This window comes from Festucalex cinctus, chromosome 14, assembly GCF_051991245.1.
Source record: "Festucalex cinctus isolate MCC-2025b chromosome 14, RoL_Fcin_1.0, whole genome shotgun sequence".
Lineage (NCBI taxonomy): Eukaryota > Metazoa > Chordata > Actinopteri > Syngnathiformes > Syngnathidae > Festucalex > Festucalex cinctus.
Window position 1 is genome coordinate 11,627,788 of NC_135424.1, and position 27,641 is coordinate 11,655,428.

Consider the following 27,641-nt stretch of genomic DNA (forward strand, 5'->3'; position numbering starts at 1 on the left):
ATAATACTTAATGACCACCGCCTGTAATAACAAAAAACATTCATTTTCTTTTGCAATATACCTCTCTGGCTTACAGTGTCAACTAGATTCCCAAAATGTAATATGTAAACACCTGGGTAGAATGTTGGATAAACAGTGTTCTTTGTCTTTGGAGCTGAATTGGACACCATATCATAACTACTACTACTTGTATGTTTTATGTTCAAGCTTATATATAGCTTTCTGTTACAGCTGTTTGTTTGTTTGTTTGTTTGTTTTTAAGTGTCGTATAAAGGAATGTGGGTTGAGCATTTTGTGGGATTTTGCTCATTTTTATTCCTCATGAAACTAGAGTGATCATATTTTCATAAAAAAAAGACACTCTGGATACTTAAATGATATTCATAGTTTATTCAAAGATGCCATTTATTAAAAACAGCTATTGTAACTCTCTTTTAACATGTTACATAATGACTTAATTTTGTTCCAACCTTTTTTGCTCCCATGATGGACTTTTATTATTATTATTATTATTATTATTATTATTATTATTATTATTATAGATAGATAGATTGATTGATTGATTTTTCACTCCCAGTCATTTTCACAGAAGCAATCCCCTTCATTTACTGGATTTTGACAGATTTTGCAAGGCCCACAGAATATTGTGTTCTATTGCTATAAAAACATGCAACCTACCAAAAGAAAGATTTTAATCTTCTTTCTTCTTTCATCAGGAAAAAAAATATATAGTTCGGTCAAAGTATATTTCTATCTGTTTCCGTTTTGCAGCAATTAGGATTAGAATATAGCTAAGTTTCATCATTATTCACAAATCTATTCAGAATTGTGAGCAATTGAGCTTTTTTTTTCCAACATGGCCGTTTGTGTAATAACTTTCATTTCTTCAAGCGTTCTTTGCAGTTGAGAGGCTGCATCAAAGCCTTCTGTATGCTCTAGCATAAAAAAGAAAACATGGAAAAAACATATAAATACGTCTTTGGGACACAGCGAACTGTATTTCATTGCGCTATGGTTGCATGGAATTCATTACCTGGATTTTTGTTATTAGAAAATAATAAGATAAGTTTTAAAAAGAAGTTGAAACTTATTTTGTTTACACAATAAAGAATATGAGAACCTTTGAGCATTGGAACAATGAGTTAAAATGTTGCATTTATATATTCATTATATTTTGGATAATTGAAAATTATTGAAACATATTTATTTATTTTGATTGTATTACAATTATGTATTTAATGTTTTTTGACTGCATTGACCTTTCATTTATTTTTATTTTTATTTTTAGTTTTGTTGTTTAGTGTATGTATGTGAGAGTAGATGTGTATATGTCTATATGTTTATTAAAAATGATTGTAATGAATTTGAAAAGACCCCAGGAAGATTAGCTCCTGAGATGTCAGGAGCTAATGGCGCTCTTAATAAACGAAACGAAACGAAACTTAAAATATTTAATATTAAACGTATTTATATGTTTTTGGGAGCAAATGAGTTAAAGTTCTGTGCTTTAGTGTTTAAATGATTAGGAAGTGAGTAAAATGCCCTTTTTTTTTTTTCTTTAAAAAAAAAATAAATAAATAAAAATATATAACAAGTGGACATGTCTGGACAGAAGAGGACACTTGGTCAACCTACCTGAAATGAAACCTCCGAAATTGTCACCTGCTGACATTCCTCTCATCTCCATTTTGCTCCCTCTATTCCCCAGGATCTGAAGAAGGTGCTGTCTTTCCCCCCATACCCAGCGGAGTTTTTGCACCCGGTCGTGTATGCCTGCACGGCGGTCATGCTGCTCTGCCTCTTTGCTTCCATCATCACATATATAGTGCATCACAGGTAAGAGGATTTACCCCTTTAGCAAATATTGATGTTGAAGGGTGCATTGAATTTTGAAGGGTGTACTGTCCTGGGTGCACGCGGCACCCAGTTGTGATAGTTTTGATCCTCTTAAGACTGTCAACAGGATATTTCCAATCGAAAATAGAGAGATTTAAGTCAGATCAAGGCATACATTTCCATATGAAACGTTTAGTGCATCATTGCGATGCATATATACTGTAATTTATGGGCCATTATCAATATATTTTTTCAAAACATTGTGTAGCCCTGTTTATGCAATTATGGCCTCTTCATTATATTTCTACTAAAATTATCCATGCGTTAAGGCTAATATATATATATATATTTTTTTTTTAAGTCTAATTTAAAGTAAAATTAAAGTGAGACAAACTTGATATACTACAAAACCTTTCAAATCTCCAACATGCTCAGAGAACGTTTTTTTTCCGTCAAGGACGCCCATTTTAGCATCTCTTCTCCCCTCCCTCCTTCATCCCCTTGTCACTCCTCAGGACTAAACACCATCTCTGTTTCGTAACACTTTAGTTGTGTAGTATCACTCAAGCTGATCGTCAGTCTGTGAAGCACTAACAGGGTGATAAATGGGAAAACGCGAGAGGGATTGCTCAAGGCTAGACTCAGTCGATTATGCGTTGCGCAATTTGTTCTTTCTCCAATCATATATTACACATGCACTTAAACATTATGCTAAAATGTTAATTAAAGCAGCAGTTCTCAAGTGTTCTGTCATGCTCCCCTTTGAAGTAATTAAATAATTGTATTTTTGTCTCCTATGTTACGTAATACTTTTTTTTTTTTTTTTGCTGCCAATGTCGCTCTCTTTGAATGTTTTTTTTTTCTTCTTTGTGTCATATATATGAATCTAGGGAATTAAATAGAAATGATGCTCACTACTGTGCATTCTTGTGTTCCACAGAGTATATGCTCAGTTTCATTTTTTTATTCTGATTTGGCTTAGATGATGTTTAATAACATTTCCCTAATCCCTCTGTTCTCAATCCGTTGTTCTCAACACAACCAGTGACACAATTGTTTTTGTTTCATTATAGGCTAAAACGGTAGTGTTTCTAGCGTAATAATAAAAACAGGGAAATGTTTTATAATAACTTTTAAATCTTGAATTCCTCTAAATTAACCATTATTGATAATTATAATTGATAGATATGACTTCCGATCAGAAAATCTTTATTTAATTAGGTTAACATTGCATTGTTGCTTTCAAAATACATAGTCTGCTAGTGTCTGAAGTATTGCAATACATATTTTATTTAATACCGACTCTGCTAGCTATAGTGTTTTAGCAAATGCCTTTTACCCCGAACACACCAATCCCCCCCCCACCCCTGTTATTCCCCCACCCCTTCACAACCAAAGTTCATGAGGTGCAAAACTAATAATCACTAACAAACACGCCAGCATTTTTTAGCAAGCACAGTTTGGGTTAGAAATAAATCTGTTAATGTGTGTTTCATATCCAAATTCCGGTGTTATAAAACGACCACTGTGATAATGAGTGACTGTACTGCCAACAAAGCTGTTGGAGGCAGCTACAGCTACGTGACAGCGCAGCAGCTATTGCAGTGTGGTCTGCAACATGGAATATCAACAGTTTGTGAGCCCTAATTTTGCAGTTGCCAAAACACGATGTAAGAAAATAATCATATAATGCTTTATAACTGCAACTATAACTAGCTGTTTTTACAAGTGCTATTAGGAAATTTAGGGGCACTGAGCACTACTAAAATGGGACTAAATGTGCCCGTGTGCTAACCAATTGAAATGTCTATATAGCCATAGTGTTTCTGAGTGTTTCTCTGTCTGTAATATTAAACAGGTTTGTTTGTACCTTAGGTTCTCATTTGAAGGTGTATTTACACATTTTCAAATGTTTTTAAGATATTAAATTACTTTTCCTTCAGGCAGTGTTTACAAAGCAAACACTGACTATCAGAAAACTTCATGTGAAACATTTGTAAGACAGTACATTTCTTTCGAGAAGTTGTATTTTCAGGCATCCATTGAATCAGCACATGTAATCAGTTGGGGAAGACTATTCCAAAAGGTTGGAGCCAGAAAGACTATAAAGCTTTGTCCCATTTTCGATGTGTTGTTGGAGTGAGAGACACACAATAGGCTGAACTCCGCCAGAAGATTGTGTTTTGAACTAAAGGCTTGGACGCATAATTGAGATCGTGCAGTGTTTCAAATGGGGTATATTATCAAAATGTGACTATTTAATTAATGGAATACACACATTTATGTCTCTTGAGTGCCTGCCCACACGTCCCTTCAATAGTTGGCACAACCAAGTTTTTTTGTATTGTTTTTTTTTCCTGTTTGCTTTCTGTGAGCTATGCTAAAAAATAAGACTTTAAGCAAGTCATTCAGATTGTGGCTAATTAACTCTTTTACTGCCACACGTTATCAAAACATTATCTTTCACGTCATCCTTGAAAGTGTTCTATTTCATCAGATTTCCTCATCTTTCATTGTAATTTGATACACGGGCAGCCCATTGAAGAGATGCAATGCTGCCATCTGGTGGCCATAGTCAGTGAGTGTTTTTGATTCCACAACCCATTGACCAGGCAGCTCTGCACTTAGATGTTGCACTGCCCATTGATTAAAAAAAAAAAAAAAAAAAAAAAAAAAAAAAACGTAGTTGACGTCATTTAACGTTTATGGCAGCATACATTGTGATTTTATTTATCGTGATTAAACGTTTTTGGCAGTCAGAGATTAAAGTACGGATTAGTGGGCTGCTACCTGAATAATGATCCACAATTTTTGACTGCAGTAACTTTTTCTTTCAGTAAAATTCAGTTTTAGGCTCAAAACATGCTACAAGAAGACAGCTTAATTCATCCCTGACTCTGGGGGAAGGGTTTGTGCAGGGTTGCAGGTTAATGTATTTGACCCAATGAAAACCCAGTGCAGAGCCTATGAAAACCTCCTTCCACGAAGGCCAGCAGCCAGCTTGATTTATGGCCTCTTTGCTGGATGCAGTTCAATACCTGGACTGTGGCAAAGGCTGTGAAGCCTGGCCCCAGACACCCACCATAGCTCACTGTTGCCAATGCTTCATCTAGAGTTGGCTCCAAGTGCGACTGGATCACCATTTTGGACCGTGACAATTTCCAGGTTATATGATAGCTTATATTGTGACACTGACTACTATGAATTCAACATAGTTCACATAGGAATGTTGTTTAAGTGTGTCAAGTTGTATGTTGCTGTTGTTTGAACTATTCGGACTATTCTGTAACAGCTGGATGCTGAAGTGGGTGAAGTGATTTCCCCTTGGTTGTTTAACCTTGACCTCAAAGCAAATATAAGTACATAGTTTTATAAGAAGCTTCAATTGATCATGTGAACCAGAAACAATCCTGTGTGCACATACAGCACCACTCTGTGTTGTGACACGTTGGGATGTTCTTTCCCTCATGTCCTTCACTTTAAAACAGCTCAGCTCAACTCAACTTTATTTATAAAGCGCTTTAAAAACAGGCAATGTATTATTTTAGGAAATATTCGGTATTTTGCTGGCTATTTTTCTCACGTGGAAGTAAAACTCCTGGTTCAGTAAAAACCCGCTTCTCCCAGCGCCCCTCTCGTCCGAGCCGGCTGCTGTTTATGTATGTTTATGTACAGCACTTTGTATACAGCAATGCCTGTTCTTAAAGCGCTTTATAAATAAAGTTGAGTTGAGTTGAGTTGAGTTGAGTTGAGTTGAGTTTAGAACCCTTTCGGCAGTGGTTCTGCAGCACCGGTCATCGGGGGACTAGCGGGGTCGTGACGTCACCTGTCATCTGATTGGCAATGCCGTAGTACACGCCCATTTATTTGTTTTAAGCGAGAAGAGGCAAAGGCGCCCGCCGGTCTTCGCCAAAGTCATAAAATTACAGTGTTGTTTTACAACAACGCTGAACTATATTTACAATTTGAAACGTACTTGTGGATGGATTTGTTTGTGGTTTTAAAAAAACATCGCAAGTGCACAACACTGGCTGGTGGTGTGTTCCCATTCACTTGAGATGGTCCGCATTTATGATGTCATAAAGTGAGCACGCGCTGGTTTTGCCAGGTTGGGAGGGGCTGGTGCTTCGAGAGCAGAATGACCTAGAATTTCTCATAGAGGGGCGTATGGAGGAAAACACCACTTTGGTGATGTTTTTGGTGAGGAATTAGCTTTTTAACATGGCTAAAAGCGCCAAAAAGTTGATTTTTCACGTTACTGTCCCTTTAAATATACTACCAAAGTCAGATTCTTCAATACAATATAGTTGCTATTGCAGTGTAGTTTTTCACTGGTTTAGATCTCTTTATCACAAAAACATTCAAACTCCATCACAAAATGATGTGTATGATGTATATGATGTATTGCAGTTCTACACCTACTACTTTACAGAAAACACATTCTTACATAATACTTAAACCTGTGAAGCCTTTGCGCCAAACAGCAGCTCAGAGTACACTGCTCTTGACAGTAATGACAGTAAATCCTTTTTCACACTGCACTTAGCAGGGCACACCGTCAACGGAACCACACATCCTTTATGTAGTGAGGGGGTGGGCACACAGAATGGAGTGTTGCCGGTCAGCGTGGCAGGTGCACGTCTGCCGCTATGGTAAGGCACCTGAATTGCGAGCGGCGGCAATGTGACGTCAGATAAGCTGGTGGAGTGATTTACTGCTATTTTGGCTGACTTATTCACAACAATGGACAATGGCGGAAGCCTTAATAAATGTAGTTTCACAATGCCCCGGGCTTGGAGAAATACAAATGTTGACAACCAGTGACATGTTTAAGGAAACACTTCTCCCTGCTCAGCCTGCAATATATCAAGTTTTTATTTTCAACCAATTTGACTGTCATTTGTTCCAATCCTGGTTCATCAAGGTTTGAAGAAGTTGTTTCACCTTATAAGCAAAAATCGAGTGGATACATGTTAAACAAATAATCTTCACTAAAAAAAGTCAACCTAGAATTCTAGCAAAGTACACACATTATAGTGACGAGATCTTGGTGAAGCTGTTGCAATGGCAATCAGCGATGTGTTATGTAAGATAAATTTACTCCATTTTTGCTTTGAGACTTGCTAATTTTCAATATATTGATCTTTCTCTTGGCAGTGCAATCCGCGTCAGTCGGAAGGGATGGCATATACTTCTCAACTTCTGCTTCCATACGGCTCTGACCTTCGCTGTGTTTGCCGGCGGCATCAATCGAATCAAATATCCCATCATATGTCAAGCAGTAAGTGCAATCCGTTTGTGTTTATTGAGGTGTCAGAAGTGAAAGCAGTCTCTGACTGGGCAACTTTTATACCAAAAGAAAATCACATTCTTAATGGGAGTAGTACATTTGCTTTATGATGTTTACAAGCAGCATGCAGCCTTCTTTCCTAAATGTATTGTAGCAAATTGTGAGTTCATTTATTTATTTTTAATATGGTACGTGGTTTTATAAACCAAGCTGTGATTTTATTCTTAAAAAAAATATTTTTAATATTATTGTAATGAATGCAAGATACTGTAACATTATTATGCAGTTTAAACAGTGGTTCTCAAACTTTTTCTAAGAATATAAACCAACTGAGTGACCTTAATAATGATGAATAATTTTCAACATTTAAACAGGCTGTGTATGCAGCTACAAGTAAAAATTCTCCAAAATGTTGATGCTTCCTTTCTGAAAAGGAACACAAGTGAAGAGAGTGAAGAAGCCTTTCTCCCACAGATACGCTGTAAACAAAAAATCCTTTGATTTCACGGAATTCTAGCATATACATCAGATGTTATTAAAATCTATTAAACAAACATATTTTATTTGATTACTGTCGAGGAAACGACAGGAAACGTGCAACAGTTTACCATATTTTAATCATGTACAACTGGAAAAAAAAAACTTTTTTCAGGTGTAGGGAAACGTCCACGTCAAAATTTAGCATAATGAATTTAATAATAATGCATATAATTGTGGAGACTGGGGTCAAGTTGTATTTTACAATTTTAGAAATGTGCATAATTTCACAAGTTACTCCATGTTAAAGATTAGATAGCGCTTAATAGGAAAAGACAAATGCACTGAGCTATCACCAAATGTCTCACAAATGCAATTATGCCACCTAGTGGCAGAAGAACGGCCTCAACGCAAATCAATATCACACAAGGTTTTTTTTTACAGTGCACTACATCTTTTTCATTTTAACTCAATTTTATGATTATGAAATTATTGAATCAATGACTTAAAAATGCAGCCATATTTATCTTGAGTATTTTTGCCACTTTTATGTTAAGCATGGACGCCACGGTGGCTGACTGGTTAGCACGTCCTCCTCCCAGTACTGAGGACGCAAGTTTGAGTCCAGGCTTCGGCCTTCCTGGGTGGAGTTTGCATGTTCTCCCCGTGCCTGTGTGGCTCTTCTCCGGGTACTCCGGTCTCCTCCCACATTCCAAAGACATGCTTGGCAGGTTAATTGGCCACTCCGAATTGTCCCTAGGTGTGCTTGTATGTGTGTGGATGGTTGTTTGTCTCTGTGCGCCCTGCGATTGGCTGGCAACCGGTTCAGGGTGTCCCCCGCCTACTGCCCGAAGCCAGCTGGGATAGGCTCCATCACCCCCCCGCAACCTTTGTGAGGAGTAAGCGGTCAAGAAAATGGTTGGATGTTAATCATATCAAAACTTGGGGAATAATATTTAGTTGTACATTTATTTGATTGTATATTTAGAACAGATATAAATGTGCGATTAAGCGCGAGTTAACTATTGAAGTCATACGATTAATATTGAATACAAATTTTAATTGCCTGACTCCCCGACTTGTAATGGATAAATGTCCCAATACTTTTCTCCATGTACAATTTACCATTTTACAGATGACTATAGACAAATGTCATACCTGTGGAGAACAGAAGGAGCGCCACTAACACCCCACAACTGCCTTGTCATCACTTTGAGTGAATGAAGCAACACTAATGCACTTTGAGTATTTTGACAGGACAATGGTTCTGGTCCATTTACAGTCAATGGTGAAACAATAACTGTTACGCTTTTGCAACATTAAAATGAATACCATGTCTTTAGAAATGTTCAGCGTCAGTGATTGCTTTCCGCCAGGTTGCTTTTGTTGTCATCTAAAAAATTAGGTGGAAAATACAGAGCCCCTCAATTGGTCAGTCGATAATACTTGGTGGATCGGCAGTCATTTTATTGTCCTTTTAGCTCACTGTGGTCTGCTTTCCAGCTTTTACTTACTGTCTCTCACACAAGATTAAACACAAAAGGTGGTAGATAAAGCCTTGCTTTCAGTTGCTCCCAAATTGTGTAATGTACTATAAGTACAGTTCCTTTCAGCAATGGGTGTAATGAGAAATAAAATAACAGATTAATCTTAACCCAAGCAGTGGAGTTACACTAAAGAGATGCATTCTAACACCTGGTATTAACTGACACATCAGTTCTTAAACCACCCTGTTGGAATCTGTCATTGTCTAAGTGCATTAATAAGTCTTCACGGTGCCTTTATAACTGATCACTGGTGGGAATTTGGTGATGATGAAACATCAACGGCAACAGAGAACCCTCCTCTCATAGCTCATCTCAGAGGGGGGGGGGGGCAACACCTGCACTAACTGCACAGTATGGAGTCGCTATGATATTGATGAACACTGCTTTCGGTTCCATCTGCCTTCACTCAATTGTTTGTTCGCAATCCTAAGCAATTCCTTTAATTACAATACACGATAATACAGTACCTCAAATGCCTGACGTATCAGATGTATGAATATTTCAGTTTGAGAATCAATCTTAGTGATATGACAGGCTTCGACGGTAGTATTAATTCATCCCCCACATAACTCCAGCGGGCATTGTCTGGTCATTGTCACAGCGCACTCGGTCCAGTTTTTATTGTGTTTGCATGTATTTTGGCTGACCATTTTTTAGCCGTCAGGATCTTGCAAGTTTTGAATTACCCTCCGAAAGGAGATGTACGGGAAAGGAACGATCCACGATCACTGAACACGTACTTCTCAGCACTCCGGGCAGGTTGCATTTGTGGAATAAGACAACACCGGAGGCTAATGGGTTCCCGGTAGCTCCACGTTTGATTGTTCTCAAATCTTTGGCAGTTACAGTAATTTCCATCTTTTATTCTCAACATGTTTCTTGCGACCCTGTTGACTATTTGCAACAACTTTTGATGGTTCTGTGATGAAGCGGCAATATCTTAGCAATTTCAAGAGTGCTACATACATCTGATAGACTTCCGACCATGTTTTTTTATTTGCCAAGTAAGTTTAATCTCTTTTTTTTAACCCCACACATTGCCTGAGGAAAAACGAAGGTGCCTAATAATTACACATTGCTTGATATAGGGTGTTTGATCTCCATAGGCAACACCCTGCCTCATTACACAAATACACATCACTTAATATGCTGAAATCCAATAAGCATTCAAGTGTATACATCTTGGAGTATGAAAATATACATAAAAATGATGATATGGCCAAAATACTCACTTGCCTAATAATTGTGCACACAGTGTATATCTCTGCCAATGTAACTCCAGTGTAAGCGGAGGTACAGATTTACGAGATCGTACGGATATACCCTCTCAAGCTGGATGTCATCAACATAAGGCGATCGATCTTATACACAAGTCTAGCCAAACAACACCTTAGTAAATCAAAACGACAGCAAAAGCTTGGAGGGGCATAAACCACGAGAAGAGAGAAATGTTGGCTTGTGGCAGGCTGTGGAATAATGCTGAGGTTACTTGATTGTGAGCATATTTTGGGAATAGACAGTCCAGGGCAAATTAAATAGCATTTGCTGTTTCTTTATTGTTGTTACTGGCTGTTGTTGTGAATTCCATATTTGTCCCAGCTTGTATATGGTGTTGCTATTGGTGTGTATGCTGCAGGTGTTCAGTAAGTGATAGCATAGTGATGTCAGATTTGCAGTAGATCTAAATGTACACTAATCTTGATTCCACATAGGTTGTAAAATTGAATAATAGAAAATACAATAAAAACAGGTCATTTAACTTTTTAAATTGCTCTTATGCAAATTGATAGGTCTCTGGAGTATCTACCCTCCCATTAAGTGAGAATGATCGAGGTTGCGTCAGGTTAATACATGCTTTCCAAATCGTTATTTGCGTCACACAAACTTGGTGTGGCTATTTGCGCTGGTGTTAGTGAACTAGACACTGTATATTAATGAGTCATTTGCATTGGGGTGGGCATATTTTGCATATTTGTATGCAAATTACCTAATTTACATACGCGCAAATAACACCGCCGCACGGTGGCGCAATCTGGTTGGCTGCGCACATAGTGACGGATTTCCCCACACATCTGCTTTGTAGTTCGCATTAGCTGTTCCTCTCGTCGTCATGATAACCAAAGCAGTACTCAGCACTGGGTCCACAGTAGACAGGACAAGAAAAGCAGTGGCTAATTTACATGGAACAGCCCCGCCCCCTTGAATCAAGCAAATTTCAGCGAGGGGGGGAAAAAAATGATGAAGAAAAAAAAAAATTGCCGTAATTATTGAATTTATGAGTGTGATGAAAGCATATTACAGACACCTGACAACATGCTTTAAAATGTGAAAAACAAAATCATAGTGTTTCGACCCCATGATTGACAGGTAATCAGCCCACAGGGCGAAATATATATTACACACCAAAACACCTTTCATCTCAATGTGTCTCTGTTATTCAAACAGGAATCATGTCATTGAGTCACAAGCAATGATTTTTTTTTTCTATTTCCTTGTAGCATTGAAGCATTATTTCACTTCAAGTTTCCTTGTTGTTATATCCCATGCTAGCCTTCAACTAAATGTGGATTAGGGGTGATTCACTGAGTGTGATAAAAGTTAAATAAGCCATTAAAAATCTGCTAACTTTTTTATGAATATGACCTACATTTGACTGGTTAAAGTTTCTATTAAGAGGTTTTCATCATTATATTTCTACCGTGAAATCAGATGGGACTGGTGAAGAAAACAAGATTTAGTCCAGCATCTGACATGATTTGGGAAAGTTCTCCAAATGTAAGACATTCCCAGTGTAATGGTTAGTTGTCATCAAAAACGTTGCAAAACATATACTGTGCATTAATTACCGCCTAAGAACAAAGTTTCGATGGATTCCAGATTCTGGCATTCAGACATTGCTACTACTCTGGTCAGGTTGTCACTGCTCTTATATGAGGTGTGTCATAAAATTTCCAGGACTGCTGTCACACAAGATATATTTCAAATCCCAACTACAAGGTTTCTTCTTTGAAGTCACTCCCCTGGAGTCAAACGTGCTTTCCCAGAATTCTCTGCCACGCTGTCATGCACTGCTGGAATGATTCTTCCGGGATCTTCTGCAGCTCAGTCTTCATGGCCATCTTGTCATCTTCCACGTTTTCAAAACTGATGAGTTCCTTGAAAGTGGGAAAGAGGTCAAAAAAATATATATATATCACACAGAGCCAGATCAGGTGAGGAATGGGGTTGCTCCAGCACTGCAATGTTTTTCTCAGGTAGTAACTGTTGTGAGCATGTGTGTTGTCATGGCGAAGCTGACTTCTCACACACTGAACAAAACAAGTACTACATGATTTCTTTGCAGATGTGCTGGCCGATAGCATGGCCCACACTGGAGGACTTTTTAGTGCGGGTTTGAAATATATCTTTTGTGAGACCAGTCCTGGAACCTTTCTGACAAATGTTGTACACTGCTTTGTGCTCCTATAACAATTTAAAAGCTACATATACAATGCAAGAACAGAAAGAACAGGATAACGTTGTTGTTGTTTTTTTTTGTTTTTTTTTTAGCCCTGACAGCTGTTTTATTTTTATTTTAATATTACGTGATTACTCAAAGCATGTGGTTGTTGCTATGCTGCTACATTCATAGATCATTTAAAATGTTCCAAATGGCTAGATGGTAATTTATTTATTTTTTATTCCAAAGTGGACTATTTCATTTAAACCAGAGTATCCCAAATACTGTAAATAGAAAATATATTATTCAATATGTATCATTATTTATAAATATTTTTCAGTAGTGTTGCATAATCTTGCACACAAACTAACCAATCGGTCAGCCAACAAATAAGCAGTAGCCTAATACACTAATAGCCTGTTCTCTTTTGCTTAGTACTTGCGACAATCAAACAAAATTAAGGCTAATGTCAACCTACAGCCCACAATGTTCCTCCTCTCACCGAACATAACAGAATTGTATTTTTTACCCAATATTTTTACCCAATTCAACAAAATACACAATCTTGTGCATTGATTCATTCACTTATTCAATTAAATATTTTGTTGCTCAAAAACAAGTCAATATTTCCTAATGGGCTTCAAAAAGTTACATATAAATGAGAGGAGTTGTTAATTTCCACTATTTTTGGCTTATTGTTGTGGAAATGATGATAGCACTACTACTACATTACTATCATATGATGGATTTTTGCCTTTCTGTATGTCATCTCAGCTGAAATGCAAAATTTACCTGAAAGATGAAAAATAAAAATAAAAATTGCATTGCTGCAAGAACTGAGATCTACAATAGGAAATGCGGTCAAAAAGGTCAGTAAACAAGTCATTAAAAACCTCTAACTGTGTGAGTAGGAAGCCTACATTTGCCAGTCTGGTGCTCTTTAGTAGAAAAAAACATTAATTAGATTCCAGTTGGCTGTTTCCAGCTCATCCTTTGTTGACTTTGTGATCAATGTGCTGCTCAGTGAGCCAGTCATTGCCTTCAATATTTAATATTTGTTCAAGGTTTCCTGCTAAGATTGGCTTCAACTTCTCAGATAGTCATCTCAATAGTAAAATCACAGAGTTTGGCAGACGAGATAATTTTGTCATTTATTGAAACTACAGTGTGTCAGGTACTTGAATCATACTAGTTTGCTGGTTTCTCATGATTCATTAATTCCCCTTTGGTTGATCTTCTTGTGTTCTCTTGCAATGTAAAACACTATAATGCCATTTTCTCGATAGGAGGGAGACCTTTTGTAACTAGACAAAGTGCAATTTCAGGAGAAATTGCGTCGGAATGCTGAATAGCTGAATGCTAATACATGAATGCTAATATTCAAATGCACGTGGAATGCTTTATTATATCAATAATGTTAAATGACGTTGAAAAAAATGGATGTTTAAGCTGATCAAATCAGAAAATAGAATTCTGAATTGTTACTGCCACCTGTGGCCAAAAAAAATGAAACTGCACATTCCCTTCTTCAAATACACAATGTGCACATGACATGACATTTGCAGACAGAGTGCAGGAAATTCAAACCTGAATCCAGTCTGAAAACTATTGGCGAAAGTCTTGCAGGAGTTCCCATTGTGAACAGAAAGCTGAAAATATGTATTTATTAATATAGAAAAACACTTAATTTAAAAACACACATTTAGTAAAATGGATGTTAATTTATTGGATTAAATTATTTCAGAAATTGAAAAAAAAATGTGCTCAAAGTGGCAAACCCTGACCTTCCACACGCCAGTCTTGGTTTGACAACTTCACTACTCTGCATATGGAAGTGTCTGTGACGTATGTAATCGAATTGAGTAATCAAGTGTAATACAGCTGAAAAGATGGATTAATGAAGTAAAAAAATAAAATAAATACGATCTATAATACAGTCTAACAGAGTAAATTTTACACTTGGAAAAGAGTAAAACATTTTTCTTTTAATGGAAAAAAAAAAATAACATTCAGGAACCCTGGAATCAAACCTGCAACCTCTGAACTGTGAGGTGGACGTGCTAACCAGTTATTCACCGTGCTGCAATATGTAGCAAAAGGGTCTGGATGGCTGGATGGATGGATGGATGGATGGATGGATGGATGGCTGGATGGATCGATCGATGGATGGATCCATCGATCGATCCATCGATAGATAGATAGATAGATAGTACGGACCGAAAGAAGCAGATTTTTTGTCTTTTCTTTTTCTTTTACTACAGTGCGATGTCGGTTTGAATCCGATTAATTGTTCAGCCCTAGGCTGTACTCATTTGTTGCGTACTGTATAATAGGATTGGAAAATATAAATCGACTGCCAGTCTCCAGCTTCTGCTATAATAATAATAATAACATGGGCCCTTAGCTTCCATTAAATCAGTAAAAATAAACTTTTAAAACATCAACTCAACAGAAGTCAGAATTTTGTTTGATGATCTTGCAAATTCACTGCCAGATGGCCAACATACATAAGGCAGAAACCAGAAAATTATATTCAAGTTACCTTCAGTTATTTGGACCGGTCTAAAAATACCCCCAAGCCCAAATACTTCTCTTTTCTTGGCACTAATGAAGCTTAGAAGTGTGCATACTCCAACACACTGATTGACACACTGGCCGTCTTCTGCTCCCCATAACGTTCTCAAGGACACATCCAATTAGGGCCGGGACTCATGCAAACTAGTGTTGGTCCCTGCCAGGGCCTGTAGGAGAGGATTTGATTGATTATCTCAGGTTGCTACAGAGCAATATGATTGGGTGAGAAAGTCTTTGTGTCTTTTAACATTTTCCTGCCATGCTTCGTCCCCTCTCCACTTTTAAATCTATTGTGATGAACTGTCAAAGCCTCTTGACAAAGTTTGATCAATTCTCCCATTCAAATGTGATTTATGAATATTCAAACAAGAAAGAAAGTGCAGGTATGCATTAGAGTGCATAATTTTCAGAAGATAGTTGCCAACGTGACTATCATTTATATTCTAATTTGTTATTCTGGCTGCACCCTTGATGTCCTCTAGCATAACTGATAAGGAGCTGCTCAGTATCCAAATATAAAACTGCACCAAAATGCTATCAACAACCTTGCACTTATTCAACCTTTTACTCTGTTGTGCTCGATAGTCTCTTTAGCGAAGGATACAGAACGTTAAGGTCTGGAAGGAAAGCAGTCAAAGAGACACCCTTGGCATGACATTGATATTTATGAGAGCTGCTCTTCCTTCATTTTTCTTCTTTGAATTTTATGTGTTAAACGCACTAACTTTTATCCCTGACAAATGTTGTACAGAATGTACAAGCAAATGTTCAGACAAGTCGAGACGGTAATTGTAGCGATTTTCCATCTTTTACCATTTCAGGTGGGGATTGTGCTGCACTACTCGTCTTTAGCGACCATGCTGTGGCTTGGGGTGACAGCCAGGAACATTTATAAGCAGGTGACTAAGAAGCCTCTGCAGAGCCAAGATGGTGACCCGCCGAGGCCGCCTAAACAGCCACTGTTGAGGTACGTAGATTTCTGTGCAGTTCTCTTGAACTTTGACTGCTTGGTGTTGGTCTGTGCATGTGTGTCCTTGTATGCTTCTCTCCTACTATTTTGTTTTTCTTGCATTTTCTTCACTGCAGTGAATTATAGCTGTGCCTCCCAGTTTCAATGTCCCTCGGGTTGTGCAATGTAGAAATCTGAAGGAAAGATGCAGCGAAGCAACGCAAGGCAGTGATAAAGTCAAAAAAGGGTTTGTCATGGTTTGGGTGGTTGTTTTTATTTTTTTGTTTTTTTATTGTTTTTTTTGTTGTTTTTTTGGTTTGCTTTTGTCAGGATTCTAGTTTTGAGTGAGATTTGTTTGAATTTTTCATCATGTTCCTTTAAGTTTTTTATGATCTATTATGTTCCGCTTTTCTTGTGTCTCCCATTGTCTCGTCAAGCATTGTCCTGCCCACCTGTGTTTGCCTGACCTCCTTGTGTGTCAACCTATCAGAACCTTCTGCCACATGTGTCTTGCCCAGCTGTGTCTTGTTGTGTCAATTAGTGCGTATTTAGTCTCTTGTTTCCCCTCTGTCTGTGTCGATTCATTGTCCTTTTTCCTCATGCCATGCTGCCGGTTTTGTTCCACGTCTTGTCTCGGTTTCCCCTTTTGGATTTTGTTGTTTTTGTTTCTTAGTTTGTAGCTCATTTTTGCCTCTAAAACTTCTCTTAAACTTCTTTTTGACCTCATTCTTCGCCTCCTCGCCCTGCTTCCCTGCATTTGGGTCCTCAACCACACCTATAACCTGATATAAAAAAACATTAAAAGACTGAATAATGGCAGATCCTATGAAGGGACACAAAAAAGCAGGGCATTCACTACCTCTAAACAGCCTTTTTCTAACAAAGCAAATCCGCCGATACCTTCATGATTCGGCATATAAATCCGTAACTTTCTGCAGTCGCTACCATCATGCGCTGCTTGTGAATGAGATCATTTGTCCAGAGGCAAGCGATTGGATCATGCAGCACTGCATCCATGTTGATCCGTGGTGATTGACTGTAATGGTCCCTGTCAGACATGCTCATGCAATAAGACTTAGCGGCGGGAGACAAATCAATTTCTCCTCCCCCCCTATTCTCCAATCACCGGCTCCCCCCATGTCCATTATCAAACCTATTTCTGCTGATCTACCTCCCTGTCCCTCCAATCTTGACAGCATCTGATGGTAAATCAAGAAAACAATTGTAGCCAATTTTGGCAGAAATCTGCTCCACCTTATGTTGTTTAATACCTCGCCAATTTTTTAGGTCATTTGTATTTGGTGAATATTATTGTTGTTATTATTAGTACGGTTTGTCATGTTTCAGAACATATTTTACTCAGATTAGATTATTGTTGTCTCACTCAAATATTACCGTTTCTCTTGTATTGAAAGGTTTTGTTGTTGTTGTTTTTCATTTGGGTATGCAATCATTTTGCATAACAACATTAACATATGTAAGCCATGTTAAAGAAGTCAGGCGCTTTAACATTGTATTCTCATTTACACGTATCCTGCTTGACAGGAGGGTAAATGGCTTTCTGTTGTTGGGGGATGGGCGCTCCGGAGGGAATTGTTCCACTCAGAAGCAGTGACAGGCTGGTAATGCCAACCACTACCATCTCCAACCATGTTCCCTATTTCCCTCCTCAGAATCACCCAACCTCCCCAATCAAAGTACCAACGACCCAGACAAGCACCTTGATTATAATTGAATTTTCGCGACGCCTGCTGTGTGACGAGGGACATATTGTGAAAGGGAGGAGAATGGAGGAAGATGGAGTGCTGTAAAGGTTACACCGGTGACAGAGGTGGAGATTGGAGAGGATGGAAGAGGAAATAGCATAGTGTTATGTAGGAAAGTGGACGACAGGGCAAAGGGAAAGCACAAGGACACAGTGGAGAGGGTGATGCTGGGGATTAGCTTTGTTTCTGCACACAATTTTTAGCCCTCGATGTTTACTTGCTGTGATACATGCATCAATGGCAGTCGGGTTTTACAATTAAAATCTTTCCTTATCAGGCAGCAGATGACAGATAATTAAACACGTGCTAGCATATTGTGTGGAGAACTTTGCCTGAAGGTAACAGATATAAATGTGATACCATCTTCGCATCCATGGCCTCAATTTCACCCTGAGGAAGTGTAACATTAATTTCACGGGAAGGTGTAATTCTAAAGGGAAGTGGTGAAATGAAAGATTAGCAATGGAAGTGAATCAAAACAAAGTGTTGCTTTTCTTATTTGCATAAAATGATGGTAAAATGCTATGTTGGTTTGCTTCTACATAACATTAGGCAGAGTAGTATTAAATGTATCTCAAACTGTAAGGGCTTGGACTTCAGAGTCAGAGGAAATATTCGAGTGCCACTGAAGACTCAAGTGCAAAAAAAAAAAAAACTTAACTAGAGAGAGAGAGAGAGAGTGAGCGAGAGAGGGGACGGATGAAGTTTGGATGTAATCACAGCAAATTTATTTCTCTGTTTTAACTTTGATTAATGGTTATAAGGCCAACATTTTCAAATGCATTTTATGATTGTATTCATTCAAATAATAATAATAATAATACAAAACTTTTTTTTTTTTTTTAATAATCTCTTACAGATTTTATTTAGTCAGTGGTGGAGTGCCCCTCATCATTTGTGGGGTCACCGCAGCTGTCAACTTTGACAACTACGGCAGCGGGGAGCAAGCACCATAGTAAGTTCGCATATCTGAATTTGAGTTGAATGCAAAGTGTGGGGTTGAATAGTTTGGAAATGTAAATAAATACTGGCTGATCAGATCGGTGTATAGTAAATACTAGACTTTATACCGATCAGACCAGGTGGATCTAGATCGGACGGTATTTCGCACAATAAACCAGTGATCGACTTTAGTCCACGAAATAAGATACTACATTTATATTATACTACATTTTATATTTTATGTTTATAAGTGGGTTTTTCTTTGGGAGAATTTGGGGTGTTTATTTTGTTCCCATGCATTTCAATTGGTGCCAATTATACATAGGTTTTTGCTATTCATGGGCCGGACGACTGTAGAGTAAGTCTAAAGTTCAAGCAATCAGAGCATGCAGGAGCATGTTGGATTGTTTTCAAAAAATGTCTCTTCAGTGCAGGGATCAGCAAAACACTTCAAAAAACAGGAAACTGAGGCATTCAAAGTCTATGCGAATAAAAGGCCTTTATTTTAACATGACCACTTGATTTATTTTTTTTTCGAACTTGTTGATCGGTTATCGGCTGAAAAATCTGGATCGTGTAAAGTCTAGTAAACGGTATATTAATCAATAGTTTTCATTTGAATTGTAAACTAAATACAGGACTATCTCAGAAAATTAGAATATTGTGATAAAGTCCATTATTTTCTGTAATGCAATCAATTAAATAAGCAAAAATACCATACATTCTGGATTCGTTACAAATCAACTGAGATATTGCAAGCCTTTTTTTAGGAAATATTCTAATATTTTGAGATAGGATATTTGGATGAAAATGCCATAATCAGCATTATTAAAACAATAAAAGGCTTGCAATATTTCAGTTGATTTGTAATGAATTCAGAATGTATGGCATTTTTGCTTATTTAATTGCATTACAGAAAATAATGGACTTTATCACAATATTCTAATTTTCTGAGACATACATACAGTACATATTGCATATTATTGTGATTGTACTTATCATCGAGCAGGGCATGTTGCATGTCAGTATAAAGGAAATTTTAATTATTTAGGGGAGAGGAAGAAAATCTTATTTTGACCACTAGCTGTTAGCATTATTGTCTTTCATGTTTGCTGCAGCTGTTGGATGGCCTGGGAGCCAAGTCTGGGGGCTTTCTTCGGCCCCGTGGCCCTCATCGTCCTGGTGACATGCATCTACTTCCTCTGCACCTTCATTCAACTGCGGCGCCACCCCGAGAAGAAGTACGAGCTGAAGCGGCTGACGGAAGAGCAACAAAGGTTGGCCTCCGTCGACGCGCCGGCTCATTGCCAGCAGGCGGCCGAGCCTGGCGCCTTGCCGGCGCAACCGACGGGGAGCCACTGCCCCGCCGGTTGCCCGGGCGTCCCGGTTAATCCCGCCCTGCTGGCCAACGAGCACTCCTTCAAGGCCCAATTACGCGCAGCGGCCTTCACACTTTTCCTCTTCCTGGCCACGTGGACTTTCGGGGCGCTGGCTGTGTCGCAGGGTCATTTCTTGGACATGATTTTCAGTTGCCTGTACGGTGCCTTCTCTGTCACGCTCGGCCTCTTCATCCTCATCCATCACTGCGCCAAACGGGACGACGTCTGGCACTGCTGGTGTTCCTGCTGTCCCGGCGGGCGAGCCGACAGCTGCCCCGGCGAACGCGGGACGGGCCAAGCGCCGCCAAAAGTCAACGTAAACGGAGATACGCCTTTGCACGTCCACGGTCACTGCCACCGCGATTCCCCGTGCAAAGCCGTGATAAGCTGCAGTCACTGTAAACACGCCGCCCTTCCGTCGTCACAGAATCACGTGACATGTCTGACACCCGTGACTCCGTGTTGCGCTGCCTTGCATAGCCAGCAGCTGATGGAAGAGGAGCCCACCGCCACACACGTGCTGCTCCACGCCGACCCCGAGGGTTACCGGCCGGGTATCCAGTTGCACCCCTGTTTGAAGAGCAGCAGGACTAAAGGCCGCCATTTCAGCCGGCGGTCCGCCACTGGCGGCAGCGAGAGGGAATACGCCTATCACATCCCCTCCAATGTTGATGGGGGCAGCGTGCACAGCTCACACACTGACAGCCCGCACAGCACCCACGAGCGTCACGTCCACACTTGCCCGCATCAGGTCCACGAGGGCCTCCATCATACGTGCCACACGGCTGCACACGAGGCCCTGCCGTGTCATAACCCCTGCCATCGGCATATGTGCTGCGCCAAGGCGGACATTTTCCCTTCCCTGTGCCCGGCGGAGGCGGCCGACGCGGGCGTGTTCCTGTGCGGTTGCAGCAAAGTGGCGGAGGAGGAGCCAGTCACGCATCAGCATTTGGAAATGCACGCCCCGCGCAGACAATCTTACCCGCAGAATCCACCCAATCAGAATGGGATTCTAAAAGGGGGCTTGCACGAGGGGCTTCTATACAGCTCGGACAGTACAGGGAATATACGCACTGGACCCTGGAAGAATGAAACGACTGTGTAGTCTGAGATGGATCGCCGCCATGCGAAGAAAAAACTTGAGTATATAAAAACCTTTTAAACATCTCAATCAGTGTGGGATCATGTCCTCATATTTGTATGTGTGATCTTTTACTGGACAGAAATCTGCTATAACGTTTTCCTCGGAGAACACCCATTCACTAAACTATTCCGTCAAGATAAATATATGAACATGTCAGAAGATAAATGTGAACAGAAGATATGTCCACTCTTCCTTCTCACTACAGATATCTTTATGTATACAAGATATTGAATGACTGTATGTATGGATTGGTGTGTTAGTGCTCAAAGGCAACAAGCTGCAAGATTTATTTTATTTTTTACCCTTTGAGTCTGAATCCACCAACTGATAAAAATTAACCAAAACTTTCAAGAACTCATAGCATTCATGTTTTAGACAACTAAACCAGCAATTTTAGATTTAACGAGTTGCCATTCCGTCCAACAGCTGTGAATATGTACAAGACATTTTCTAAATAACATGCAAAGATAATGTTGCTTGGCATTTAAGTGATATTCATCCAAGACATGAGAAAAAAAAAATTGAAATCAAACATGTTTTTCTGGGTGGTATTGATTGTGTGTCGTGTATGGTGTTGTCACAATTATTTTTTATTTATTTATTTTTCTGGAGAGAAATGTTCAACAACATGTGAAGCTGACTAATTAATCACCCACCTGTTTCCAGACTGATAGAAAAGATACTTTATTCATCCACAAAGCAAATACAGTGGTGCCTTGAAATGAGTTTAATTTGTCCCATGACAACGCTTGGAACTTAAAACACTTACCGGTAGTTGAATCCATTTCAATCTCCTCCCCCCCAAGAATGCACTCTATAATATAGTATTTTATTTAAAAAAAAAAAGAAAAAAAGTCATTAATGACATAATTAAATAGAATGTAAAGAAAATTAACGTTTTTTTTTACCCCATTTTTTGCTTCATTTAATTGTTGCTTGTTCTGTAGTGCATGTCTTGGCCACCTGGGAGCAGTGTAATACATATTCACGAATATACTCCTCAGTAGGTCAGTAACATCAGTTGTTCTCTGCTGAGGATAAAGAATATTGTTATCTAAAATGCTATGTGTTAGCCTGTTTATGGCTAGCATGCATTAAAGCAACACTAAGGAACTTTTCAACCTTCATAAAATATTTTTAGAATTCTACTGACTCACAACTAGTCGAATGGTACCTTTGTCATGGTCTGATGGGGTCTGTATCATTTTTACTGGCACTAAGCAACTTTGAGGGTGGCAGGAACTCTGCCACATCAAAAATTACAAATGTGCTTACAGCATATGTCACTTCCTCCTTTTCCAGTTTGTTAACAAGACAGAAGTCCATTTGAACGTCTGTGCAATTAACTGCTGTCATGGCAAAAGCTGCAAAACAACCAAAGAAACGAAAAGTGATGCTACCCGGATAAAAGGACAGGCAAAACACTATACCGCGTATGTCCATATGGCGCCGCCATAATCAACAAAAACGTTCTGAAATTTTGCTTTAAGGTAAATTTATGTAGCGGTGGTTAAAAATACATAATGTGTCATGGTTTGGGTTGGGTTTTAGTTTGTTTTTTATTTTTTTATTTTGTTCAGGGTTCTAGTTTTGAGTGGGTTTTGTTTGAGTTTGTCATCATGTTCCTTCAAGTTTCTGTTATGATCTGTTATGTTCTGCTTTCCTTGTGTGTCTCCCATTGTCTCGTCAAGCATTGTCCTGCCCACCTGTGTTTCCCTGACCTCGTGTGTCAACCTATCAGAACCCTCTGCCACCTGTGTCTTGCCCAGCTGTGTCAATAAGTGTGTGTATTTAGTCTCTTGTTTCCTCTCTGTCTGTGTTGATTCATTGTTGTTTTCCTCCCGTCATGCTGCCCGTTTTTTCCCTGAAATTCCCTCACCTTTTGCCTTGCTTGTTTTTTGGATGTTGTTTTTTTCAGCCAGATCCTTGTTTACCTCCTTGTTTTGTTTAATTTACTTTTTTACCTCCTCGCCCTGTTTCCCTGCACCTGGGTCCTCGACCCTCCGCATCATAACATAATGTGTGATTGTCTTTTTTTATGTTTAGTTTGACAGTGAAAATCAAAGTCAAAATTTTTGCTTGTTAAGTGAATTGAGTTTCACTTCCACGATACAGTGCTCGTATTTGTTTTTATTTTTGCTCATAAGTCAATGCAAAAAACTGGCCGAACAAGGGCTTGTATCTCAAAAAACTTCTAAGCCAGGTCACTTCTATTTCAAGGCACCACTGTATTCTGTTCCAGTTGTCACTACAATGGAAACAATATAACACAAGGCATAGCACGCATTGTAAATTACTTAATGATATTTAACTCATTTGCTCCCAAAGACGTATTTACACGTTTTGTTTTGTTTTTTATTTTATGCTAGAGCATACAGAAAGCTTTGATGCAGCCTCTGAACTGAAGAAAAAGCTTGAAGCAATGGTATTTATTACAAAAACGGCCAGAAGGTGGCAGCAGAGTATAAGAGATCAACCAGGGCCTTGTTGCAAAAAAACACTTTTCCCCACTGTTTTAAACAGAATTGTGATGAAACTTAGCTATATTCTAATACTAATTCTGCAAAACTGAAACAGATAGAAATATACTTTTATTCCTGATGAAAAAAAATAGATGGTAATCTTTCTTTTGGTAGGTTCTATGTTTTTATAGCAATAGAACACAATATTCTGTGGGCCAAAATCCAGTAAAACAGCCGGGAGCGAAAATGGCTGGGAGTGAATGAGTTAAAGATATATTTCAAAATAGTTAATGTTAAATTTTAGTTATTAAACAGTATACAAAAATCTTTAAAATATGACAAATATTAAATCTAAGCAAGTCTTTTTTTTTTTTCCTCTTCTTTTCTTTGAACATATACAGAAACTAAGTCAAAAATTTCAGTGCAGTTCAGTGATCTGTTCACAAGATTTTGAGGTAATGTGAAATAAGTGTTTCTCTCCCAAGGTGGAATTCAAAAGCTGCACGACATGAGGAGGAAGGATTTCCTCAGTCTTTTGGGGATGCAGGGAAGTGTCACTAGAGCTGCTGCTCTGCATGGAGACGGAGCTGTGCAGTGGATGCTGTGGATTGTTCATTGTGGACGGAAGCTGGTTCAGCATTCTCCTTTCTGCCACCAATTTCAGGCTGTCCAAATCAGAGCCCGCCTTAAAGTCAAATTAATTCACAATTCAACATTGTGACTGAAGTCTCATCACAACACACATTATTGAGATACTGCATTAGTCCTCCCTTTTTTTCTTGTCATTCATTTTCATTATGAAATCCCAAATCAAACATGAATCTGTTTTATGCATCCATCAATTGCTTCTCGAACATTGTCCACCTATGATTTGCCTTTGACCCAAAAAGACTGCTGCAGTTCATCATACATCATTTCCGTCAAAGCCTTATTCACATATTAGTTACAGATTTTGTCCAAAGAATCCAGTTTGGAATTTCAAATGTTTATGTTTTATCATTTGTCATGAATGATTAGTAAAATGAAAGAGAAGGCAGATGAGGCTATGTCCCAACTGAAACTGTATCTTGGTGTTGACCAGTGGTGATTTTCATCAGAAAATGTAAAAATAAATAAATAAATGGGCATATCTGCATATAGACCGCAAACCCTGTTCTCACAAAAACCACCTTGGCATGCACATCATGTCTTTCTTCATTATGTGCACTATTGTCTGTGTGAATAAAAATGGTTCCTAGCTAATTATTTTTTATCAGATTTAAAATATTTATAAATACAATAATTGTATATATAAAGTAAATACTAAAGGAAATACTGACCTCTCAATTTTAATACTCAGTATCTGAGTTTAGAAATGTCTTTTTGTCTTTTTAATGCTTTTTAAAGTGTTGTCATTTTTGTTGCCATTAACATAAGTATGCAGATTATCCATGTGTTGGGAGACTTTTTCCTGAAATAGAAATGCACTACCCATGCTAATATTTCGCCTGTCTGAATGACATTGCTTACCGTTTTTCTGTGATTATTCTGGAAATGTTTGTTCAGACAGGAATAACTGAGATTAAAACATGTGACTTTTTGAGAAATGAGGAGAGAAGCAATCATGTGATGCTCATTGCCATTATTTTATTTTATTTTTATGTGAAATTCATACACGATGCATGAATCGCCCCCTCAGTAGAGTCACTGGAGTTTATTTATTCCACGGTCTTGGAGAAAATTATTTGTTATAGGTTGAATTAAGTTAATTATCACACACTCACCATTTTACAAGTATTACCACAGAAAACATTCAAAACATCAGAACATATACATTACAGACAGACAGTTGTGGCATAAAACAAACAAAATCAAAAACTCAGCATTAGTATTTTTTAACACCAAAATAGTTGCTATGATAAAATTAAATAAAATTTTAAAAAATTTATTTTGGAGCTCACTGCCTCAAGTGTGGGCTGGGGGGCACGGCCCTCTTAGTGACGCATGTGTATATACGTACACACATACATATATAAACACGTATTCAAGAAAGACACTGAAAAACAACTTCTTCGGCAAAACATTCTTTAAGAGTATGATGGTCTCTGTTCATCGCTGTACATGTGTATTTGCTAAGTGTTTTGTTTCATTGTGTTTGGTGTCATAGTGCCACTGTAGAACACCGTCTCTATTGTCAGCAGTAGCAGATGTGCTGCCCCAAATGAGCATGACGGCTTACTTTCGGGTCACCTAGCAGCTGCTTGAAAACTGACCAGTGGTACTGTGACAAAACCCAAAGCCAGTTTTCACTTTTTTCTACATTGACACAGATTCCAATAAATGTATTTTTTCACCATGTAACTGGTGAGAGTATCTTTGCCATGTGCATGTGAGTCAGACACTTTTGCATGTGGTGATGAATGCGTGTTTTGTTTTTCTTCTTTCAGCGCTAGCCACAGTGTGTGACGTAGATTTACGACAGAGCTGCTGCAGGGCAAGATTTCAACATGCCGGAGGCTTGCTTTCAATGCTGCGTGTCTGTACGTGTATTCCTAAAAACCGCCAGCTCATTACGTGCACATGCGTCATTCATACAAATCGTGATCTGGCCATCTCAAATTACATGCAATATGGACAGCACATAGAGGCGTGTTAAAGAAATGGATTTCCATTCAAAACTTATGAAGTTCACCTAATTGGTCCAAAAACTAGCTTACTACTACAAATAATCAATTTTTGTTAATCTGTCAATGCCGGCAATGGATTGTATATTGAAAGGCAGAACGATTAAGCGCTCTTGCTCAAAATTAGCCTGTGTCCACTTTTTGTCTAATGGTGTGAGTTTTTTTTTTTTTTTGTCTAATATAAAAGATGTGTCTTGGCTCAATCAAAATGGCTAATGGTCATGGAGGGTGCCAGAAGACCCAAACAACTGTAAACAAGCTACAGATTATATTTGTTACGTATTAATATATTTTATGTGATTGTAAATAAAATAAAAAAATGTTCATCAGAAATATTGGCAAGGGACAATGTTTTCCTCTGGGAATAGATTTTTCTATTATTTGAATAAAAGATAGCCTTTTGTTAATGTTAATGTTTGTAAATGTTAAATGGGAAATCAACAACCCTTCCCCCACCTCCCACAAAAAAAATAAAGTAAATCTTGACAATAATATGTTCTATGCAGCTCCACTAGTCTAAATACGGTCTTCTGGTTAATATTGTGTTAGTGGAATATGAGTGAAAGCAGCAAAATCCAGCAGTTTTTATTACTATCAGAAGGTGGCCATTTTGTTACTTGCTGTCAAGTAAAAAATGATGTCATAGTTGCTCAGGTCTCAGGTAACAACCAATCACAGCTCCGCTTAAAAAAATTACAAAATAGGTGATGTGTGATTGGTCGTTGGCCTGAGCACTAAGTAACTGTGATGTCATCTTCAATCGACAGCAAGTTGGCAAAATGGCCGCCCCCTTGGATAAGAATGGCTGGATTTTGCTTCATAACTCATATTCCACAAATATAATATTCATCAGAATGTCATGTTAAGACTCGTGAGTGTCATGGTTTGGGTTGGGTTTGGGTTAGTTTTTTATTTTACTTTTGTCTGTGAAAGGCGATATACAAATAAAGGTTACTTAGTTACTTAATTACTTACTTTTTTCATGGTTCAGGTTTAGTTTGGGTTTTGTCTTTATCCTCATGTTTGTTTAAGTTTCGGTCCAGGTCTGTGTTTTGTTTTGTTGTCCTTTTGTGCCTCCTTAGTCTTGTCAAGCATTGTCATGTCCACCTGTGTTTGCCTGCCCTTCCTCATGTGTCAACCAATCGGCATCCTCTGCCACTTGTGTCTTGCCCA

At 38.5% G+C, this 27,641-nt stretch overlaps 1 protein-coding gene across 11 annotated transcripts in view; it reads left to right on the forward strand.

Moving 5' to 3' along the window:
• The window catches only part of adgra1b (adhesion G protein-coupled receptor A1b), a 156,044-nt gene extending 130,638 nt beyond the window's left edge, over nt 1–25,406 (forward strand). For 9 of the 11 annotated variants that reach the window (XM_077494791.1, XM_077494794.1, XM_077494793.1 and 6 more), the window contains 5 exons: nt 1,709–1,836; nt 6,994–7,117; nt 15,985–16,130; nt 18,738–18,833; nt 19,939–25,406. In XM_077494791.1, the coding sequence (XP_077350917.1) occupies nt 1,709–1,836; nt 6,994–7,117; nt 15,985–16,130; nt 18,738–18,833; nt 19,939–21,304 (1,860 nt within the window). In that variant the 3' untranslated portion in view covers nt 21,305–25,406. Of the gene's footprint in view, nt 1–1,708; nt 1,837–6,326; nt 6,489–6,993; nt 7,118–15,984; nt 16,131–18,737; nt 18,834–19,938 lie in introns of those variants that run through there. The other 2 variants (XM_077494792.1, XM_077494802.1) reach the window with 2 other exon arrangements.
• The last annotated feature ends 2,235 nt before the right edge of the window (nt 25,407–27,641 follow it).